The sequence below is a fragment of the Mytilus galloprovincialis genome, chromosome 6, assembly GCF_965363235.1.
Source record: "Mytilus galloprovincialis chromosome 6, xbMytGall1.hap1.1, whole genome shotgun sequence".
Taxonomy (NCBI): domain Eukaryota; kingdom Metazoa; phylum Mollusca; class Bivalvia; order Mytilida; family Mytilidae; genus Mytilus; species Mytilus galloprovincialis.
The window spans coordinates 77,471,515-77,492,496 of NC_134843.1; the positions used below are offsets into that span (position 1 = coordinate 77,471,515).

The 20,982-nt window shown below is 31.8% G+C and overlaps 1 protein-coding gene across 1 annotated transcript in view; it reads right to left on the bottom strand.

Moving 5' to 3' along the window:
• Positions 1–731: 731 nt before the first annotated feature.
• The window catches only part of LOC143080385 (scavenger receptor cysteine-rich domain-containing protein DMBT1-like), a 90,492-nt gene continuing 70,241 nt past the window's right edge, over positions 732–20,982 (bottom strand). Inside the window, exons 44-52 of the mRNA XM_076256212.1 lie at positions 18,909–19,066; positions 17,972–18,134; positions 17,013–17,179; positions 15,665–15,834; positions 14,547–14,688; positions 3,413–3,618; positions 2,730–2,883; positions 1,901–2,111; positions 732–882 (exon numbers count right to left, since the gene is read on the bottom strand). Coding sequence (XP_076112327.1) covers positions 759–882; positions 1,901–2,111; positions 2,730–2,883; positions 3,413–3,618; positions 14,547–14,688; positions 15,665–15,834; positions 17,013–17,179; positions 17,972–18,134; positions 18,909–19,066 — 1,495 coding nt within the window. The 3' untranslated portion in view covers positions 732–758. The remainder of the gene's footprint in view (positions 883–1,900; positions 2,112–2,729; positions 2,884–3,412; positions 3,619–14,546; positions 14,689–15,664; positions 15,835–17,012; positions 17,180–17,971; positions 18,135–18,908; positions 19,067–20,982) is intronic.

Sequence of the window (20,982 nt, forward strand, 5' to 3'; positions counted from 1 at the left end):
ATTAAAAATGTCACATTTTCTTGCAAAAGTAAAGACACGTTCTGTATATGAAGGCATTTTTGTACAGTTAAAAATAATGTTGCCAATATATTTTTGCGGAAGCATAGTTCTGAGAGTTAATCAGATCTGCACATACTTTTAGAGAATGGTGTAGCAGTCATATGTTCTCGTGTATGGCCGAGTAGAGACCGAAGATTGGTCGAATGAGGTCGCGAAGGGATCGGTTATTGGTCGAGTTGGTTTAGGATAATATAAATATACAAGTCGCAGTGATCTTGAAGCGATCTGGCATTGGTCGAGTTAATCTGGAAATGATCGGACATTTGTCGAGCAAAGGTCGAAATGATCGAGTACTGATTGGTAAAATTTTTGTATACCGACCAAACTCGATCTCTACATGATCCTTTCCCTATCAATTCGACCGCTACTCGACGAATTCCCGATCTCTTCTGAGTAAATTGCTGCTCGATCCTTACTCGAATGTTTTTGACATGTCAAAAGCTCTCGGGTAGAAAGACGGTCAACGCGGTAGAAAGGCAGATCGATGAAGAGCAAGGCAGACTATCCCGAACATTCAAGTCGATTGAGTCAGACCAGTCTCCCGATCACATGATTTGTCTTGATCGGGCTTGATCGGGTTGATCTGATCGGCAGTGTGAACCTAGCTTTATCACCGAAGAAAGAATGTAGGTACTCTATTAAAACGGAATTAAATTAAGCAAGTCACACAATTTGGTATTTTTTTTTTTGTTATCCATTTATTCGAAAATTAATTTTACATCACATGTAAAAAGACTGTCCAAATCTTGATTCACTTTGATACCAAGTACCTTTGTCTCTCTTGACATTGTCATAAGCGTCATATTACCATTTATTGGTTCGCTAAGAAAGAAATAAAATACAAAATGTTAATTTAAGTATTATACTATAAAAACTCGAGAAACAATATGAACCATATCAACAAAAGGCAACCATTGAACATCAGGTTCCTGACTTAGGACAGGAGCAAACAAATGCAGTGGGTTTTAACGTTTTAATAGTTACCAACCTTCGCTCTAACCTGAAACAATAGTGTTACATCGCAACATAGAAAGACCCCCTAAAGACCATCTATTGAAATGGCTTAACTCACTCAAAGAAATATCAACAAAAACAAATGAACATACACTTAACGAATAAATTTGCTATATGACTCAATTAATATACAAATAAGTAAAAAGTTTATATTCGGCAGGTCCGTAAATATTTTTTAATACGCCGGTTGAATATTAAATTACCAAACTCCTGTATTATTTGTATGTATTTCTGAATATATGAACAATAAATACATAGATTGGTTTATTTCCCATGGGTTGTGCAAACTGTCAAAATTATTATAATTCATACTAAATATAAACTTGATTAACTTAACAGTCACGAAAGATAAAATAAAGAAAAAATCATAAACTCATAAACTCATAAACTCATCAATAATGGTAATTCTGATAAATTTGGAATGAATTTACACATTGAGACTTACTGCATACAGCTATCAAATTGAAAATGATGGTGGTTTTAACCAACAAGACTAATCGTGAGAGTCGTGCAAGGTCGGCTAAATGGAATCATAGTGGTTAAAAGTCTAAAGTTTCTTATAACTGGTTATCATATTATATCATAATTCCATCACATAAATGGTTCGTACATTTAATTGACAGACAACAATAGCAAGGCATTCAAATGTTTTGTTTTGTTTGTTTTTGTTATTTCTTTTTTAAAGCCGCAACGTCTTTGTCTAATTACTACGTTCTCTGTTTATCGACGTACTGTACTATACAGGCATGAATATATGATTTATAACGTAATATACCAGGCAATACTATTAAAACTAAAAAGTTACGTAAATCATCAAATATCTTACTTATTCTGAATAACTGTTATGATCACGTCTTTCCCATTTTTCTGTTGTTGTAGAGTACAACTTTCTAAGACAAATGTTAGGTCGCTATCGTTGTCAGATAATACTATTTCATAGAAATACGTTTGATTGAAGGCAAATGGAACATCTTCGGATACACTTTTCTTCCAGTTATAAAAGAACGTTGTTTTGAATTTGAATCCAATAGTGTGGTCTATAGTTAAAATGAAAATGAAAAATAAACAAATATAAATTTTGAAAGAAATGCATAGAATAATAAAACAAATATTTTTTTTATGGAACGGTTCGCTAACTTCGTAAGTTTAAGATTGACGTTAGCTATTTGTTTGAGTGTTTGCTTGTTAGAATAAGTGTGACATTACACCAGTTTTTTTTTCGAAATTATATGCCTCAATCGTGTATTGTCCTTTGAACACCTTCTACTAATATCACAATTAAAACGCAGCTCGTATTTAGAACATTCTGCCTCATATCTACATAATCGTATGTTTCTATCAACATACGTGATGAATTTAGAAATACAAAGATGTAGTATGATTGTCAATGAGACAACTCTCCACCAGAGACCGAATGAAATATAATTTGTCCCAGAAACAAGTACCCTGTACAGTAATCGGTATACTAACATCCATCTTTTAATAATGTTTACCTCTTTTAAATAGTTTAGATAAACACTTGAAGTACAAGTGTTGAGTACTAGTAACGAATTGTAATTTTCTCACAAGGCGAAAATAGGCCGATTTCTTGAAACTCTTAACATACCCTAGAAACACCTCGAGTTGGGAAAAACGCATTACATTAACGTACTTACCATCTATAACTGCAGATCTTTTATTCTTGAAGAAATGAGAATGGGAAACACGTGTAGTCTGTTGTTTTCTGCACTTGATTGGGGTTTCCCATTTTTGAACTCCGTTTTCGATGTAAACAATACGGTTTGTGTATGTTACAAACCCGTTGCTTATCTACAATTTATTTTGTTAAATATTTATGCACATACAAAATAATTATTATATCAAATATGCATCTATTCTTGATCAATAGTAATATTTCAAATTAACATAAAAAATAGAAGACAAATGTTTTTTTGATTTGACCTCTGGATTTATTGATTGAGTATTGTTTGGTGAACGTCCAGTTACAAATAGTTCATGCATATTTAGGACTATATTAAGATAGCAATACAAAAATGTATGTTTTTTGAAGAATAGCTGACCAGGAAGATCTAGAACTTGAATGCAAATTCAACTGGGTGTGTACATTTGGTCCGATATGTTGACTTGTAAGCACACCCCCTACGAACGTTCTTACACTCGGAGATTTGAGTTGACATATTTTGAAAATAATAAAAAAGTATCCAATGGGAATTCAAAATCACAGGTTGATTAAAATATACAAAAGTGCAATAGAGTAGGACGAAAGGAAAACAAACAAAGATGAATAACTGAAAATGTGAAGAAGAAAAAATTTAAATCGTTTTACATGCTATCATACCGTCTTGTTTGAGTTACATTGATCGTATAATTGTTGAAATAAAAGTAAGTCGTCGTAAATGAATCCATAACAAGTCGGATCATTTAAAAATATCTTGCTTGCTGTTCTCAATCCAGGTTTTAGTATTTGTAGTGATGTTAAGTTTAACCCAGCTCCCCATTTACTGTTTTGGCAGTTCAAAGAAACGGTATCGGATACATCAGCAACTGAAAATATTTATGATACACACAAACATAAAGCTAACTGTACAATTTAAATAAAATAACAATATATATCGGATTGCAAAATTATGTTTGTATTCTTTTCCTCCTTTGAAACATTGAAATTGTGTTGTTGTTGCAGTAGCACAACGAATGAGTCATGAATGTACATGCATTTAGTGCCAAATGATACTAAATACAGCAAATTATAGATATGCCAGCTTTACATCAATAAAGTACAATATGTTTATATGATAAAAGTAATAGAAATTTCAGTAAATAGTGGTTTTTAATACTAACAGCGTAGGCTCTCGAATTTCGCAAGAACCTTTTAACATTTGCAAAGGTAGAAAGCACTACATATTAACAAACTCATATTTTGGGCGTTTCATCAGTTTAAGGCAATGTTTTTAGCAACAAATTACATATAACTTACTAATAAAATGGCAATATATATGTGGAAATATTAAAATTTAAATTCTGTACTTCAATTCAGTTATCACGGTGCGCTGTATATTTTAGTTGGTTTGGTTATTAGTGAGTTAAAAAAAACTTTAGTTAATTGCATTGGTGGTTTGACGTCACGTTCCTTTGTGAATTATCGAGGTTATTGAACTTTCAAACAAATACTTTGAATTTATTAGGCCTGTCATTTGCAGAATTCCCTGCATCAAAATATATTTTGTTTTATGAATAAGATCATTAACTACAGATGCACAGTTTAAGGGTTTCGATTTATCACCTTTGTTCCCACAGTGATTTCCTAATTGTTTTGATCCTATCATGCCTATCTTCCGTTACTATCATCTGTGGTAGGAATTTATACGGATGCTTTACTTAGCGATCTGCGGGTAACCTCATTTTTCAGTTGGCGCCATTTATGGTGTTATGTTTTATTATATATCACTGACAGTTCTGCTGCCAGCACTTCCTTGTAGCAACAAATACACGGCCAACACTCGGCTAACCGAGAGATTGGTCGGTTAATCTATATTGAGTATGCGGCTATATCGGCGGTTGGTCTGTGAATCGGGTTGGCTAATGTCTCTTAATCAGGTGTTATCGAAAAAATCATTGAAAGTTCAGCTTGTTTCATTGTATAACTTTCTAAATATATTTTCATCATAAAAAGTATTCATGTCTAACAATACAATTCAATGTACTGAATTCAGTGGTATAATTATTATTTTTCTAGCTCCGATGTACGATCTATAAAATGAAAAGGCGGGTTATTCATCAATAAATTTATACACATTTTACAAGCATAAAATGTACACAAAATGACACATTGGTTAAATTTACTTGCATTCAATATTTTGAACATCGAAAAAAGAAAGGCATTATGTGTGTGAACCATATTGATATCATTGTGTGAAAAATCCACACGAAAATCTGTATTTTGGTGACATAAATCAATCTTCATTTAAAACCTGGTCTGTTAATGGGTCGGATGTATAAAACCCGGTCTGTTAATTGGTCTGTTAAGAGTTATGAATGGCAATAGAACGAAAACAACACATGAGCAATGAAACATATATGTTATACGGAAACAACACATGGAATTGAAAATTGATAAAAATGGTTTCAAAAAATGTAATATTAAAGTAATATTAATTTCATTCAAGAATGATCGTATATATCATGTTGATTCTGTTTAATTGTCATGAATGACACAAATTGGTCATCTACATTGGTAACCAGTATATAAATCAGAGATAAAAGTCGTAATGTAACTAAACATCGGTAAGTATACACGAGAATCTGGATGGAACCGCAGAATATAGAATAATAGATAATGACAGAAGAGATTGATACATTGCTAAAAACGAGAGAAAAATAATACTTGTTTAAGAATACACACATGAAACACCGATGGCTGTTGGTACAGTAACGGATTGCGATGTACTTATATTGGTGACAAATTCTAGAAGTTTACATGCGGACAACTATGGTGGCAGGCTTTCATATTCTATATGGCGAAAACGCAAATTTGCGAAGTCGAAAACGCGAAAACGATTTCTCGTTTTCGACTTCGCGTTTTCGCGATTTCGCACTTTCGAGTTTTCGTCTATTCCACTTCGCGATGTCGTAATTTCGCGTTTTTGCCCAATAGTATATGATAGACGAAAACGGGAAAACGTGAAAACGCGAATGGACTTTACCGGCCACCATAGACAACTGTAGTTCTCCTCTGCACTTATGAAGAAATGAACTAAACGTAATAAAATGAATTGAAACTTAAAATAACCAAATGTAGCTGCATTCGCTCCTCGAAATATCCTCCGGGATACCCCTGATTTGACATATGTTCAGCCAGAAGGTAATTACTATTTAAAAAATTCAGATACCTTTCATAAATTAAAGCCATGTTGTGTCAATATTTTCGACTGTTTAAAGACACCTGCTACAAGTGAATGAACACCTATCATTTCTTCTTGTAAACATAAAAAAGAAAAAAGGAACACATGTAAGACATGTGATAAGTTAATCACGACTCCTGATTTCACTAGTAATTTAACATCTAAAACATATTATACTAAATCTTTCGAGCCTCTGGACTGTTCCACGGACAATGTCGTGTACGGAATCGAAAATACTTTGTGTGGACTACTTTATGTTGGTGAAACTCGTCAAACTTTACGTAAAAGAATGAATCAACACCGGTCTGATAATAAAGATCCTCAATTTAGGGTTCTTTATAACCATTTTAATCAACCGGACCATGATCCTTTTTTATCTATGAAAGTACGCATCATTGAGAAAATTTATCACCACACAAATAGCCCTGTACTAAGTACTCCTTTCCGCAAAGATAGAGAACATTTCTGGATAAGGGAATTAGGTACTGCAATGCCATATGGTTGCAATGACAATACTAAAGGAGTAGGAAATTTGTCAAGTCCTGCCTGCATTGATGTTAATGTAATGAGTTTATTTAATACTACCTTACGACAACAACGTAGTCATGGGCAAAAACATTACCATCGGCCTAATGTAAAAAAGTCTTCCAAATCTAGATCACCCTCTGGGAGCTTTGATGACCTTCTTTCACATCTTCATCATCCACTAGGGTTACATCACATAAGAACTATTCTCTTTTCACTGCCAGTTAATTTTCTAAAACGTTTGAGAGATTATGCACTTGACAAAGGAGGCACCAATACATTTTCTGCAATATACAGACTAGTCAGTATTATTTGTGATGTAGCTCTTTTCCGTCTTTTCAAACCAGTAAGATCGGAACCATTACATGAGGAAAAGAGGAAATTCCTTCCTGTTGATTTTTCCAATAGAGGAATTGATGCAAGCAATATCGGCAACGTTTTACATCACAAGGAAGTAACATCTAAAATTCCTATTTATTTTCAAAATCAATCTGTTTCTATTGTGTCCTACAGTTACACCAAAACCATTGCACCTAAAATATTTAACTATAAACAAGCATTGCAGGACCTTGACTTAGAACAATACTTAAAAAACCCACCGACATGCGACTGTTCCCACTCGCCTTATAATTACAGCCCCTCTGGTCATGTTATAACTGGAGATCTAAACATAATTCAACATGAAAATCTCCGAAAGGTGATTTCTCATGGTCCTAAGTTTAGAGAATCCCAACACATCAATTGGAACCATAACTTCAAAATAATTATGGATTCCATTGAGGACTACGCCAGAGCATGGGCTAAGCGAGAAGATGTTGAACTGGAAACTTTGTTAGAATGGGTTAAAACTATCAGGTCTCTGATAAAACGTCGCATTCACGAGTTGAAAACTGTGTGAACGATCGACCAAAGTCCGTTTTCAGAGACAAAGAGGCCATGAAATGTTTATCATCTCTTCATGATAAATATGTTGTTGTTCCTGCGGACACAGCTTCAAATAATATTGTCTTTGTATGTAAATCGTATTACTACGAATGTCTTGTAAAAGAATTGGGTATAAAGGAGCACTCAGGTAATCCCACATACAAAGACATATCATTTGACAAGGATGAGATTTTAAAATTTTCATTAGTCCTTCATGGCTTCAATTAACATTATATTGAACACCAAATCGGAGGACTTACCTTGTTTGTATTGGATACTAAAACTTCATAAAATTCCGTACAAACAACGGTATATTGCTGGCTCATCTTCATGTTCCACTAAAGAATTGTCCATTAGATTGACTAAAATTCTATCCGCAGTGAAAGAGGGTCTTCAGAAATACTGTGAAACTGTTTACTCGCGTAGTGGTATTAAACATATGTGGATTCTTAAAAATTCTAAAGAACTTCTAGACAATTTTAAATCACGGTCTTTTTCTGAAGTTAGTTCTATCAAAATTTTTGATTTTTCAACCCTGTATACCACCATTCCCCATATGAAATTGAAAAATCGCATAAAAGAAATAATCCACAATGCCTTTCAACATAAAAATGGTAGCATACGCTATAAATTTATTACTTTGGGATTTCATAAGGCATATTTCGTTAATAGTGACAAACAAAAAGGTAAAACATGCTACACAAAAGAACAAGTGGTCATTATGCTGGAGTTTCTTATCGACAACATATTTGTTGAGTTTGGAGGTAGACTTTTTCAATAATTTGTCGGCATTCCTATGGGAACGGACTGCACGCCTCTCCTTGCTGACCTCTTCTTATTTTCATATGAATCGGAGTTCCTTCAGACACTTGTCAAAAACAAGAAGATCAAAGAACCCAGGTTATTTAATTTCACTTTCAGATATATTGATGATGTTCTTTCCATTAACAATCCGAACTTTTCTGATTGAGTTCCATTAATATATCCACCAGAACTAGAAATTAAAGAGACAACAGACACGGCTTCCTCTGCCTCATTTTTAGACTTACACCTCGAATTTGACATACACAGTCATCTTAGTACCAGAATCTATGACAAACGAGACAATTTTGATTTTGAAATTATCAATTTCCCCCACTTTAGTAGCAATATACCAACTTCACCTGCATATCACTACAAACCATTAAAAGTCTGAAATGGCCTATATCTGTACTCGACTGTACTGATTTTTACTCGACCAGTCTGAATTCGTCTGAGAGTTACTTGATAATACTCGACTGTAGTCTGAACCATAATTAACAGTCTGAATGTGTACTTGACCTGTACTTAACCGTTTTATATGAGTCTGGACTGTACTCGACCTAGTCTGAACCGTACTCGACATAGTCTGAACAGTACTCGACCTAGCCTAGTCTGAACCATACTCGACCTAGTCTGAACCATACTCGACAAAGTCTTAACCAAACTAGACCTATTCTTTGTATCTATCAACTGAATTTTATTATTTAGGAATTTTTTAATAAAAATGAAATTTGAACAACAACTTGAAATTAAAAATGTTTTCAATACAGTATTGAAATTAAAATTTTACAATAATCATTAATCAATCATAATATAACTTCAACTCAATATTAATCAACACTTACATAATAATATATATATCAACTTTTAAAATATAAATAAAACAAGCTGATCAAATAATCTAAAAAAATGAATTGTGACTAATATTTTCAATATTATTCAAAATTTTATGAATATTTGGGAAGTATTTTATGGTAACTGGACTATTTTCACCATTAACTTAAGCCTATCATAGATTTATGGTGTCAGTTGAGTTCAGGTAAGCATGCAGTGAATGTTTTTTTTTTATTAAAATATATATAAAATAGTATATAAAACAACTTAATAATTTTTTTAAAAAATTAGAGCTTAATTGTTTTGTTTTATTAAACCACGAAATTAATATAATCATTATAATAGAATTTCCGTAGCAATCCTTGATAACCTTTTTAAAAAAGGAAATGTATTCCAAAGTAACAGTAAAACAAAAAAAATTTAAATTAATCTAAGTATTTTTTTGTCAAATTAACATGGCATATATAAAGCACTTTAATATGTTCTAATTAACTCAGTACATGTGTGTTTTACAGGTAAAAAGAAAGCCCTATTTTCTTAAATTCGTGTATTACTTATCTATTACATACATGTATATTCGGAAGGCCTTGTTATTTAATTTAAACAGGATGTTGCAATTTTGAATCAATGTTAATTAGAATTTAATACCTCTGACCAGGTGTGATCTTATTTATGAGTTTGCCCTAAGCAGAGGTTATACTTTATATTTCACCACTAATCAGAAAAATAATTTTATTTAAATATTTAATTTTATCCCTTTTTTATATTAGTTATATATAATATATTTTTTTTTATCATAAATATAATCAGCGATATATTTCTTTTATAAGGTTAAAATCTTTAATAAATTTTGTTGGCTGTTGTTATATATGTCACTCAGTTAAAAAGAAATTTATTTTAGCAGTTAAAAAAGTAGAGGGTTTTGGTCTGGTTCAGACTGGTCGAGTATTGTTCAGACCTTTGGTTAAGTATGGTTTAGACTGGAAAAATAGGTCGAGTACATGTCGAGAATGGTTAAGACTGTTTCAGACTGGTCGAGTAATAGTTCAGACTATTTTCAACAGCAAAGATAAGGGTCAAGTACGATTCAGTACAGTCAAGTATGGTTCAGACTGGGGTCGAGTAATGTCAAGTACAGTCGAGTACAGATATAGGCCATTTCAGACTTTAATGGTTTGTAGTGTATGGAATATTCATTTCCCAACTTATTCGGTATTCAAGAGCTTGCAGCTCCTACTCAGACTTTGTAAAACGTCACCAATGTCTGAGCAGAAAGTTGATGAAGCAGGGGTATGTCAAAGAACGTCTCGTCATTTTTCTAAAAAAAGTTCATCGGAAGGTACCCAGAACTTGTTGATAAATATTCCGTATCAACTTCACAAATAATACACGATGGTCTTGAAGTATAGATTTTGCGTACTGACGTTGTTTATCATCTTAATAACGTGTTATATTATTCTTTTATTTGTCTTTATTAATATTACTTTTACTTTTAAGTCAGGTTTTTTTTTTAGATAACTCTGTGCTTATGTATCCCATCATAATTTGAACGACAAAATTATTTCATGTGTGACTCTGTACCTATGTATCTTGTCATACTTTGAATGACAAATTTATTTTATTTATAAATAGTACTTTTATTGTTAACCCACTTTTTTGTGATATACATTTGACGTGACTCTGTACTTATGTATCCCGTCATACTTTGAACCACACTATTATTTTATTTATTATTACTTTATACTGTTTAGTCAGTTTTTGTTATATCTATTTTGCGTGACTGTATTTATGCATCCCGTCATACGTTGAACGACAAAATTATTTCATGTCTACCTGTGCGAATTTCAAACGCGCAATTAAACACTAGTACTCAAAACCCTCCTTCCTTGATGGGTGCATTTTACATAGACAAATAAAATCGTATAATATAATCAAAATGAGGATGTTAATTTGATGTGTGCTTCTTCGTTACATTTGTTGTTTTTATAGTGATTAATATGATAACACAATGTTGACTGCTGTACCCCTATTTTTGCCATTTTTAACTATTGTGTCTGTTTGTATTGTTCAAGCATCGGTGACAATATATTGGAATGTGATACGATTGTCATACAAGTGAGATGTTTAGCTAGCTATAAAACCAGGTTCAATCCACCATTTTCTACATTTGAAAATGCCTGTACCAAGTCAGGAATATGACAGTTCTTGTCCATTCGTTTTTGATGCGTTTTGTTATTTGATTTTGCCATGTGATTATGGACTTTGCGAATTGATTTTCCTCTGAGTTCAGTACTTTTGTGATTTTACTTTTTTCGTATACTTCTTTTAGAAAAGAACCAATTGGATGATACTGACGAATTAGGGTTTAACGTCCAGTGACAAATATCATGTTTATATGAGAACGAGAACACGTTATATGTACCATGTGTTGTATTAGAATGACACTTTCAGTCGGAATTGAGAACGTGCTACTTCGAACAGACACAAGCATTAAGGCTGATTGAAAACGTCAATAAAAAATTCATGCATATTCCAGAGGCAAATCTATATCACGCTATATTGAAGTGACACACCCTTCAATAAAATGCAAAGAAAGTCAAAATAAAAAGTCTTTTTCTAGGATACTGTACGTGGCACCGTAATGTCATTTTTGTTTACTCAGGAACATCTCATTCTTATTTTTTTCAAGGGGAAAATATAAAGGTAGCAAAATTGTTGTCGTGGCTAAACAACTCTTAACTGACACACTTTCAATTGTCCAACCCATTAACAGACTGTATTCCCATAATTTTCACTATAACGTGGTATTATTCACGTTATTTTACAATAATGAAATATTTACTAATGTCAATAAACTTTTTAGAACCACAGTACTATTTTTTGTCCTTTAAATGATATCTAAATTTGTTTGTTTTGCCTTTTATTAAAAAATTGCTATGCGTTTAAGCATAAATACTACATACTTGCGCGACGCCTTTTAGTTTTACTGAAAACTGCACAGACTAAGAAATGTTTTTACAAGTGCAAAATGTTCTATGATATATATCATTTTGTCAGACACTTTTCTTTTTTTTTTAATTGGTTCTTATAACATGCCAAAAATCTGTATATTTAATAGAATTTAACATTAAATTAAGCGTTTTACTCTTAACAGACATATAACCAACCCGATTAAGAGGGGGGCAAGGGGGGTCCCAATAACAGCAAAACAGCAAATAGATTTTGCTCATAACAGATAACAAGGAATTAAAATGGACAAAAACAGATAACAGTAAATGAAATATTAAAATTATTCGGTCATTGACAAATCAGTATGTCTTATTACGGATATAATCCTTTGTAATGCATTCCATTTTTATGACTATGTTTTGAGTATTAATTTATGTATCTAGAATGTGTTTAAATTACTACTCAATATATTATAATATTTTTTATACGCTCGTTTACGGAACGTATTATGGTATACTGTTGTCCGTCTGTTGTCAACATGTCGGACATTAACTCAAAAAACTCTTTAACCATTTGCATTAAACTTTGGGAAATTGTTTATATCTATTGACGTGAGCTCCCTTTTTGTTTTTTTTGTTTTTTTTTTATAAATTTTAGATTTTAAGTTTCTGGGTAATGGGTTTTTATTCAATAAAGTTGGTGTTTTTTTCAATTTTCTGATAATATCTCAAAAATGCTTTCACACAGCAAGGAATTTTGGTGAATTGTTTATATCTATTAACATGAGGTAATTTTCAATTTTTATAAATTTTAGATTTTACGTTTCCGAGTGAACGGGTTTTATTAATTAAAAAGGGGTGATTTTCCAGTTTTCAGACATTAGGGCCCTCATGGGGTTTTTGATTATGTGATTACTTGGCCGTTTTTTTAATGATTATTTGATTATTAAGCCAAATATTTCATGATTATTTGATTACCTAGGACTATTTTTAGTTTATGATTATTTGATTACTAAAGATAAGCAAATATTTAATGATTATGTGATTATATTGGCAAAAAATGGTGATTATGTGATTACTAGGACCCCCCCCCCCCCCATGAGGGGCCTCAGACATTAACACAAAAATGTTTTCAGCAGTTCTCATGAAACGTTGGTGTATTGTTTATATATATTGACTGAAGCTCCCTTTGTTGCTAATCAAAAAAGTGACCTAAAAGAGTTTGAATATTCTGACTTTTTCTAAATGACCATTTAATGAGATGCGTGAATTTTTCTTAATAAAACTATGAGGCAAAGTGGTATATAGGGTAGAAAAATCAAAAGCACCAATTATAAGCATGCAATTTATCAAGTACTTTTTGACACTCTAAAAGCAATTTATTCCACTATTTTCAAAGGCCTTATTTGAACATTTTTTATCAGCTGAGGTACCATATTATATAAAAGGTTAAGTGGTTGTTAGGACCTAGTCCTTAATTGAGATCCTTGCCAGATATTCCTGGCCATATGTTTTCCTTTTTGTCATATTAAGAATTGTTTTAATTTAATATGTTCGTACGGAAAACAAGGAACATTATTCTCATAAAAAAAATTAAGATAATTCTAAATACACATTCATAAAAAAAAATGGAATTTATTACAAAGGATAATCATAAGATATACTTGAATTGTCCTGGACCACACTTCTGTGATGGGTATATGTTAATTGAATCCTTCTCTGAATACGGGACAAACATATCAGTGATGGTAGACCCCAATGGCCAATGATCTTCAATTTATACCGAATATTGACTGTCAAAAAAAATGCTAACATTCCAATTTTCAATAACAGTTAACAGCAAATACATTATCACAATAACAGATAACAAAAAAATTAAAAGCCCAATAACAGCTAACAGCAAATATATATTCAAAATAACAGATAACAAAGAATTAAATTGCCCCATAACAGCATAACAGTTAAACCCCTTGCCCCCCCGATTAACAGACCAATCGCCCATATAGTCGCATACTCAATATAAATTAACCGACCAATCTCTCGGTTAGCCGAGTGTCGGCCGTTAAATATTGAATCAGTATGTACAATATATGTATTAATTTTTAGCATCATAATATTGAAAGTTGTGGCCAAATACTGCCAATTTTTTGTTTGTTTGTAATACGCATCTGCGATCATATTCATTTCAACTCTTACACTCATCTCTCCGTATTACATCTACATGGTTACTAAAATGATTGTTATCTCAACTGACAATGAATTTACTCTTTTTCCTATGTTTGTTTGTTTTGTATTGAATTTCAAATTGACAAGCATGTATATAATGTTAATAACGTGCATTAGATTTGGATCAAATAATTAAGAGTGTTTGTAGAATTTCTACCAGAGAAATAAAATTTTATTTTTGGAAATGCAATCGCACAATTTCCAATTGTATTAGTTTCAATGTGTCCCGTTTATAATCTAGGGACGTTTTTGCATTTCATCTTCCGCCGTTAGAAAAATAAGAAAACAAAAACTACTTTCGTTACATGTACATTACCTGACCATCTAAGATGAAAACCTTTAGACTCATCTTGTGAATTAGTCTTGTATCTTATGTAGAACTGGTTTCCAAAAATAGGGGTCACTCCAGAGAATATCGTAAAGTGACCTAGAATGTGACCCTGCAGTTTATCTTTGACCTGATAACAAAATCAGTAGTATTACATGAATATTACTTCCAAAATTTCAGTTATCGATAAAAACCTTTGAACAAGTTTATTCTAACAGTTCGATATAAGAATGAAAATTGTTTTCTATTTTCGTCTGCATTGAAAACTTGACACTAAAAACTTCTGGTCTTTAACAAGATCATGTCATCCATTTCTATTCGTGACATTGATGCTTGAAAACTTTTACATAGTTCAGACGACACAATTAATGCGTAGGGCTGCGTAATTTTCTATTAGGGTATATTCATGATATTACAAACATTGAAAAACAAGTTTTTTGGAGAAGTTTAAGAAGTAACTTCTACGAATATATAAGGACAATGGAATCTATTGATACAATGTACGTTTAATGGTATTCAGTACCTTAGTGTCTGTTTTGTACTCATGAAAAACATTTAACTACATTCTACCAATTTACTAGACACAGATACAAGACACTGAATAAAATCGAATCATAGAATGTTACATGTACTAAACGTAATCTCAAAGTAGAAGAATCTGCTATAAAAAAATTAATTAGAAACTGTCCAATCCATTTTTGGAGATTTCACTCCGCATTTATGCTTTAAAAATTTTACAAATCACTTAAAGTCTAATTGAAAACTCCTTAAATCGATTTCTAAATTGTCTTATGTGTAATTATCCAATATTTCACGATTTATATACAAATTTATATTGAATTTGTATTGGAAACATTGGAATCTCTATGTAGTTTTCCTTATTCAATATCAATCTAAAGAAAGAAAAAAGTTTGATTATGATAAACTCATCCAATTACAACAGAATGATACTATGTTTCCCCCTATGATATGAGTAAAACAGATACTTACAATTCAAAATGCCATTCATGTTACAAACTTTATATCTCTAAACTCTAAATCTATTGTCTTAAAAGAATAGAGACCATGAAGAACATTATTCAGTTTGATATTTAAAACGTATTCACCTGAACAAAATCACCAGAATCTGCCATTTGAAGATCAAGGAATTCTAGTTTATAAATTCCTGTTGAAGGTTTGATTATATATAAGCAATCAACATCTGGTTCATATGGTTTAGGATAATTATTTGATGTGATGTCACCAGTCGAGACATTGGAATAAACGGTTACACAATCTGTAAAAAAAATAATATACATTGTATATTGGTAATTAATTTCAGACTAAAATCAAATATCAACTTTGATTTTTTATCCTGCACAGAACTATCAGTCGTCTTATATCATGTAATTATATATTTCAATGTTTGAACTGTAATGGACTTTGCTTCTTGTGAAGGTTATTACAGTCTAACTTGTCGTCGGCTGAAACCGGTGTCACAGTTTGTATTCATCACTGAGGCACTGTTTATCAATCTTGTGTGTTTTTTTTTTATGTAAGTTGACTATTGTATTGCTTAATCTTGTACTTTAGTCGTGGTTGATAAAATATTGAAATCAGTATCTAATGTCATACATCACATTATTTGATCCAAAATTACTAAGGTGTGCGTGTTTATTTAATACTAATCGAAATGCGCTTCACTACTGATTTGTTGTACTTGTCTGCAAATCCGAATTTGTTATGCATGTTAACATTTATCAGTTTATAGTATTCACATTTTTTACTTTAAGATGATATTCAGTGCTATTTGATTTTGAATGGGTCGTTAAATAAGAGGACTTTTTTCACAGAAATCTTTCTAATGCACGTTTTACAATTCAAGATAGAACTCTATACGGTTAATCTATAATTGTGCTCTTAGGTATTATTACGAATGTGACTGACACATTTCAAAAAGAAATGTCAAATCTATAATGTTTTAATCTTTATCGCTAGATTTTTGTTTATGTCGCTTATATGGTCGACAGACGTCGTCAGACGTCAACTCGATAGTTAATTGGAAATAACTAAGAAACTATTATATGTCTAACAACTATGATTGTGGTGCATGAAACGTTTAAATAAACTCATTATAGAAACCAGACTTGAAATTTTATATTTACGCCAGACGCGCGTTTCGTCTACAAAAGACTCATCAGTGCCGCTATTATATTATAACCCACTACATTTGTCAGCAGAACAACTATCCACCAGATTCTAATGAAGTGGATGCAAGAAGTTATAGGCAATCATACGACCTTCAAAAATGAGGGGGGAAGTCGACTATAAAAATCCGACATGATTACCGGATACTTCTATGAGTTCAATATGAAGCGAATGTGAAACTAAAGATAAACATCCTACATGTATGTATAAGCTATTTTATAGAGTAAATAGGTGCATAAGTTCAAACAAAACATCAATGGCACATACCTTGAAAGCATTTCACGTGAGTAAAATGAACGGAACAACTTCCAGTCTTCGTAAAGGTACACTGTGATATATGTTCCTCCCAACCACCACATGTCAACGAGTCAACCGAAAAAGCAACTGAGTGAAATTCCGGTACGGTTAGATGGTAAAAGATCGGTTGTGTGTCGCTAAAACATATTAAAACTTTTTAAAATGAAGCAAAATGTTCCTAGGGGACATTTAAAAGTTGCCAACGCCACTGCAAATTTTTTTGAAAAGTATTCCTCAAACTATACAGTGATCGAGTCGATTTAACCATTTAGTTAGCTGTATTAATATGTAGTTTTAATTGTTAGAGCAACAATGAACAATTATTGTGAATTGTAGCTAGTTTGGTATATCAAGACTTAGTGACAATAAAATCAAATCACACGATTGAAAAGCCGAAAAAAATAAATCAATAGTTTCCATCGAATGATAAAAGAAATAAAACATTAGAGAATTATTTATTTGTTGGATTTGCTGATTATTTTTCCATTGCATTTTGAAATTTGCAAGGGACATCTTCCAACTATTTCAAACAATTTTATCTTTATTTTTCACTAACATATTAATTCAAATTGAACATTGCAAGCATACACGAAATCATATACTAAATATTAGAACATAATGTACAATACCAATTTAAAGCAGCTCGATGAGGAACAACGACTGTATAAAACCATTTTAATCAGGTAGAGGGGGGACAACGACGTTTACTCTTTTAGGGAAGCAGTACTAAAAAATTTAATTATATGAAATTAAGCAATACTGCTGATATAGAGTCTCATTGTTTTGAAAAGGCGAATTAATCAAAGTTTGTAAATTTGACCTTAAAATTTTGACGAAACAATCAAACAATATCAGCTTTTGTAAACGTAATGTTTGAACAGATATCATCTTCATATTTTTTCACTGAGGTTTGTTGGAGGAAAGATTACCTATATCCAGTGGCAGTACTGCAGACAACTTTAGCCTGATCTATAGTAATGGAATTATCACAAAGACTTCCCCAATTATGACCGTCGTAAATATCAACTCTTCCTTCTACTCCTTCGAAACTATAAATCGTTTGACCATCCTTTAACCTCACCTGCATGTTTCCTTCATAATTAAAAACATCGTATAATTTTTATTGTCATCATTACTTTTCCAAGTGATTTTTTCAAAATTTATCTCAGATAAGATTAGATTCGGGGAAAGTACTGTTGTTGTTAGATTTCGATTTTATACAAATATGTCTTTGTCTCTACTCATTTTTTGGCAGTTTGTTTTATGGAGTTTTCATGTACATTGTGGCATTATTTATCAGTTTTATATGGCATATATAATCTATGATAAGATATTGATCGAATCTCTGTCAGTCGCCATCGCATATGTGTAGTGAATCGATATCTTCCGAGATTTCTGCTGACACAAGTTTGACATTGGCCATTATTCAATGTAAATGATTCGCTTTGGCTTCTAAAAGAGGGACTTCAATACCGCCGTTTTTATATGATTTTGTTTTTTTCAAGGAGTTGTTTGTATTGAATAAATTTGCCGTAAGGGTTGTCTCTCAAATGAAAAGTTGTTCACAACACAAAACTTTGAAACTAATTATAATACAAAAAATGAATCATTTCTTTATAATTCAGCAACATGAACACTTCGAGAAAGATAGTGCAAAAAAGATGATAAACCAACACTGTAAAAATATAGTGGAAGGTACAAATATTTATAAAAAGGATACACAACACAGTTTTTGTTGTACTTCAGTGTTTCTGTTGTTTTGTTGTTTTCCTCTGATAGCTGATTTTAGTTTGTAACCCGGATTTGTTTTTTCTCTATCGATTTATTACTTTTGAACAGCGGTCTACTACCGTTCTCTTTATTTACCTGTACAATCAACTCCAACAGCTTCTTCGTTGCAAGTCTCTTTGTCTAGGTGAGCCTTACAAAATCCAATGTTATTTTCTTGTCCTTGACAACGTAAGGATCCTATCGAGATAGCAGACTTATTTCGTGGACTTGAAAAGGCTTTCCCTACTGTGTGGCTAAAAATAAAGATAAATATTATGTTTCCTGTAGAGTGCTACTTGATCCCTTCATACAATAAACTCCTTATTACTTGTGAGAGCAGACGCATCATCAGGGTTAGTTGCTTCTATTATGCATTCATCAACCGTAATAATATCAAGAAGTGCAAACGCAAGGAACATTTCATAACTGATAATAGTGTCATTTCAGAGGGACGCAAAATGCATAAATTTGACATATAAATAAAACAAAATAGTACTATATTACTGGATTACCAATCGACTTATTCTTCATTAATAATTATACAGGTATTTGTGTTTTTTTTTTAAATATTAGCGAAGTCTCTTCATTATCATTTTTCAGAATTTTTTTGGTGTTAGAAGTAAACCACTGTTAGTGAAAACATTATATGCATAGTTAAGGATATCAGCACATATTCGTAGACGCCTTTGGTCGTGGTAAATGGTATTCTCCTACTTAACTGTGGGACGTTGAAATCATCCTATTTGTGATCGATCCCAGTTCTTTATTGTTTGATTAATTTTGGTGAAGGGAAATTTAAGAAAAAAAAACAGACGAGATTTGTTAAACTTATGCATGTTAATGTTTTCCTTACTACGTCCTTTTTATAGATTTTGTGTCAGATAAACTTTTTCCAACGCGACGAATATACACCTGGCCTTGACGTCATAAAACTTTCGAGACATTGTTTTGAACTCAGACTCCAAAATCAACCAATCAAAATACTGGATTTAATATTTCAAGCATGAATTTTGTTCTCCGAGCACTGAGCAAAGTTTTATGACTTCAACTCCAGGACTGTTTTGATTGAGGAAACCATGTAAAAACCATCTTTTAAAAAAAAAATTGACAGGAACTGTATTTTTTTTTTTTTTTTTTTTGGCATCGTGTTCATATTTACATAGAAATTGTTATTTTCCTCAAGATTTTTTAAAAGAAAGAACGTTTGCAATACCGGGAACAGTTCATAAATAAAATATTGAGAATGAAGACGGTTTATGAAAAAAGATAATACCTGTACAGTCTAAACAATGATTTTAAAAAGAGACCAACATGTAACTGACTGCATAACATTGTATAAACATTTGGTTCTACTAAAATTTATAATATTTGTTTCTACTAACATCAAACAAAACAGATAAGTATTGCTTGGTCAAAATAAGCTGCCAAATGGAAAGCATTGACTCGGTCAGAATGATTTCATCCCCCCTTATATGTTTTATCATCTTTTGTAATTTTATGCTGTCAACGCTTGGCTTAGATACCATAACTAGTAAGTAACTTGCCGAAACTTGTTTCTTTTACCTCACGCTCGATGCGTAGAAATTTTTGCTCAACTAGTCTTAGGAGAAAAAAACTGTGAGTTTTCTTTTAATGGGTACAAGCTGTCAATTTCGTATTCACCGATTTGACTCAAACTTCTGATATCTGATTAATAACAATATAAAACATTCATAAAAATTAATATAAAAAGTATTTAAAAAAACAATTACAGGGCATGGGCTTAATTATATGTTGCCTCGCTTTTTGTGTAATTTAGTCTAGAAGTCATCGAATTAACTATCGAGTTGACCTCTGATGACCATATAAACAATAAAAACATATATGTAATATAAATAGAAATTTTATTGGGCAATTGGATTTTTCTAGGTCCGTTTAATTTCATTTTATAGATTAAAATATAAGTTGATCATCGTTTTACCTGTTTACGAATGATATTTTGTTGACCAAACCAGATAATCAATTGATTTGACGTTGAAATCATCCTATTTGTGATCGATCCCAGTTCTTTATTGTTTGATTAATTTTGGTGAAGGGAAATTTAAGAAAAAAAAAAAAAACAGACGAGATTTGTTAAACTTATGCATGTTAATGTTTTCCTTACTACGTCCTTTTTATAGATTTTGTGTCA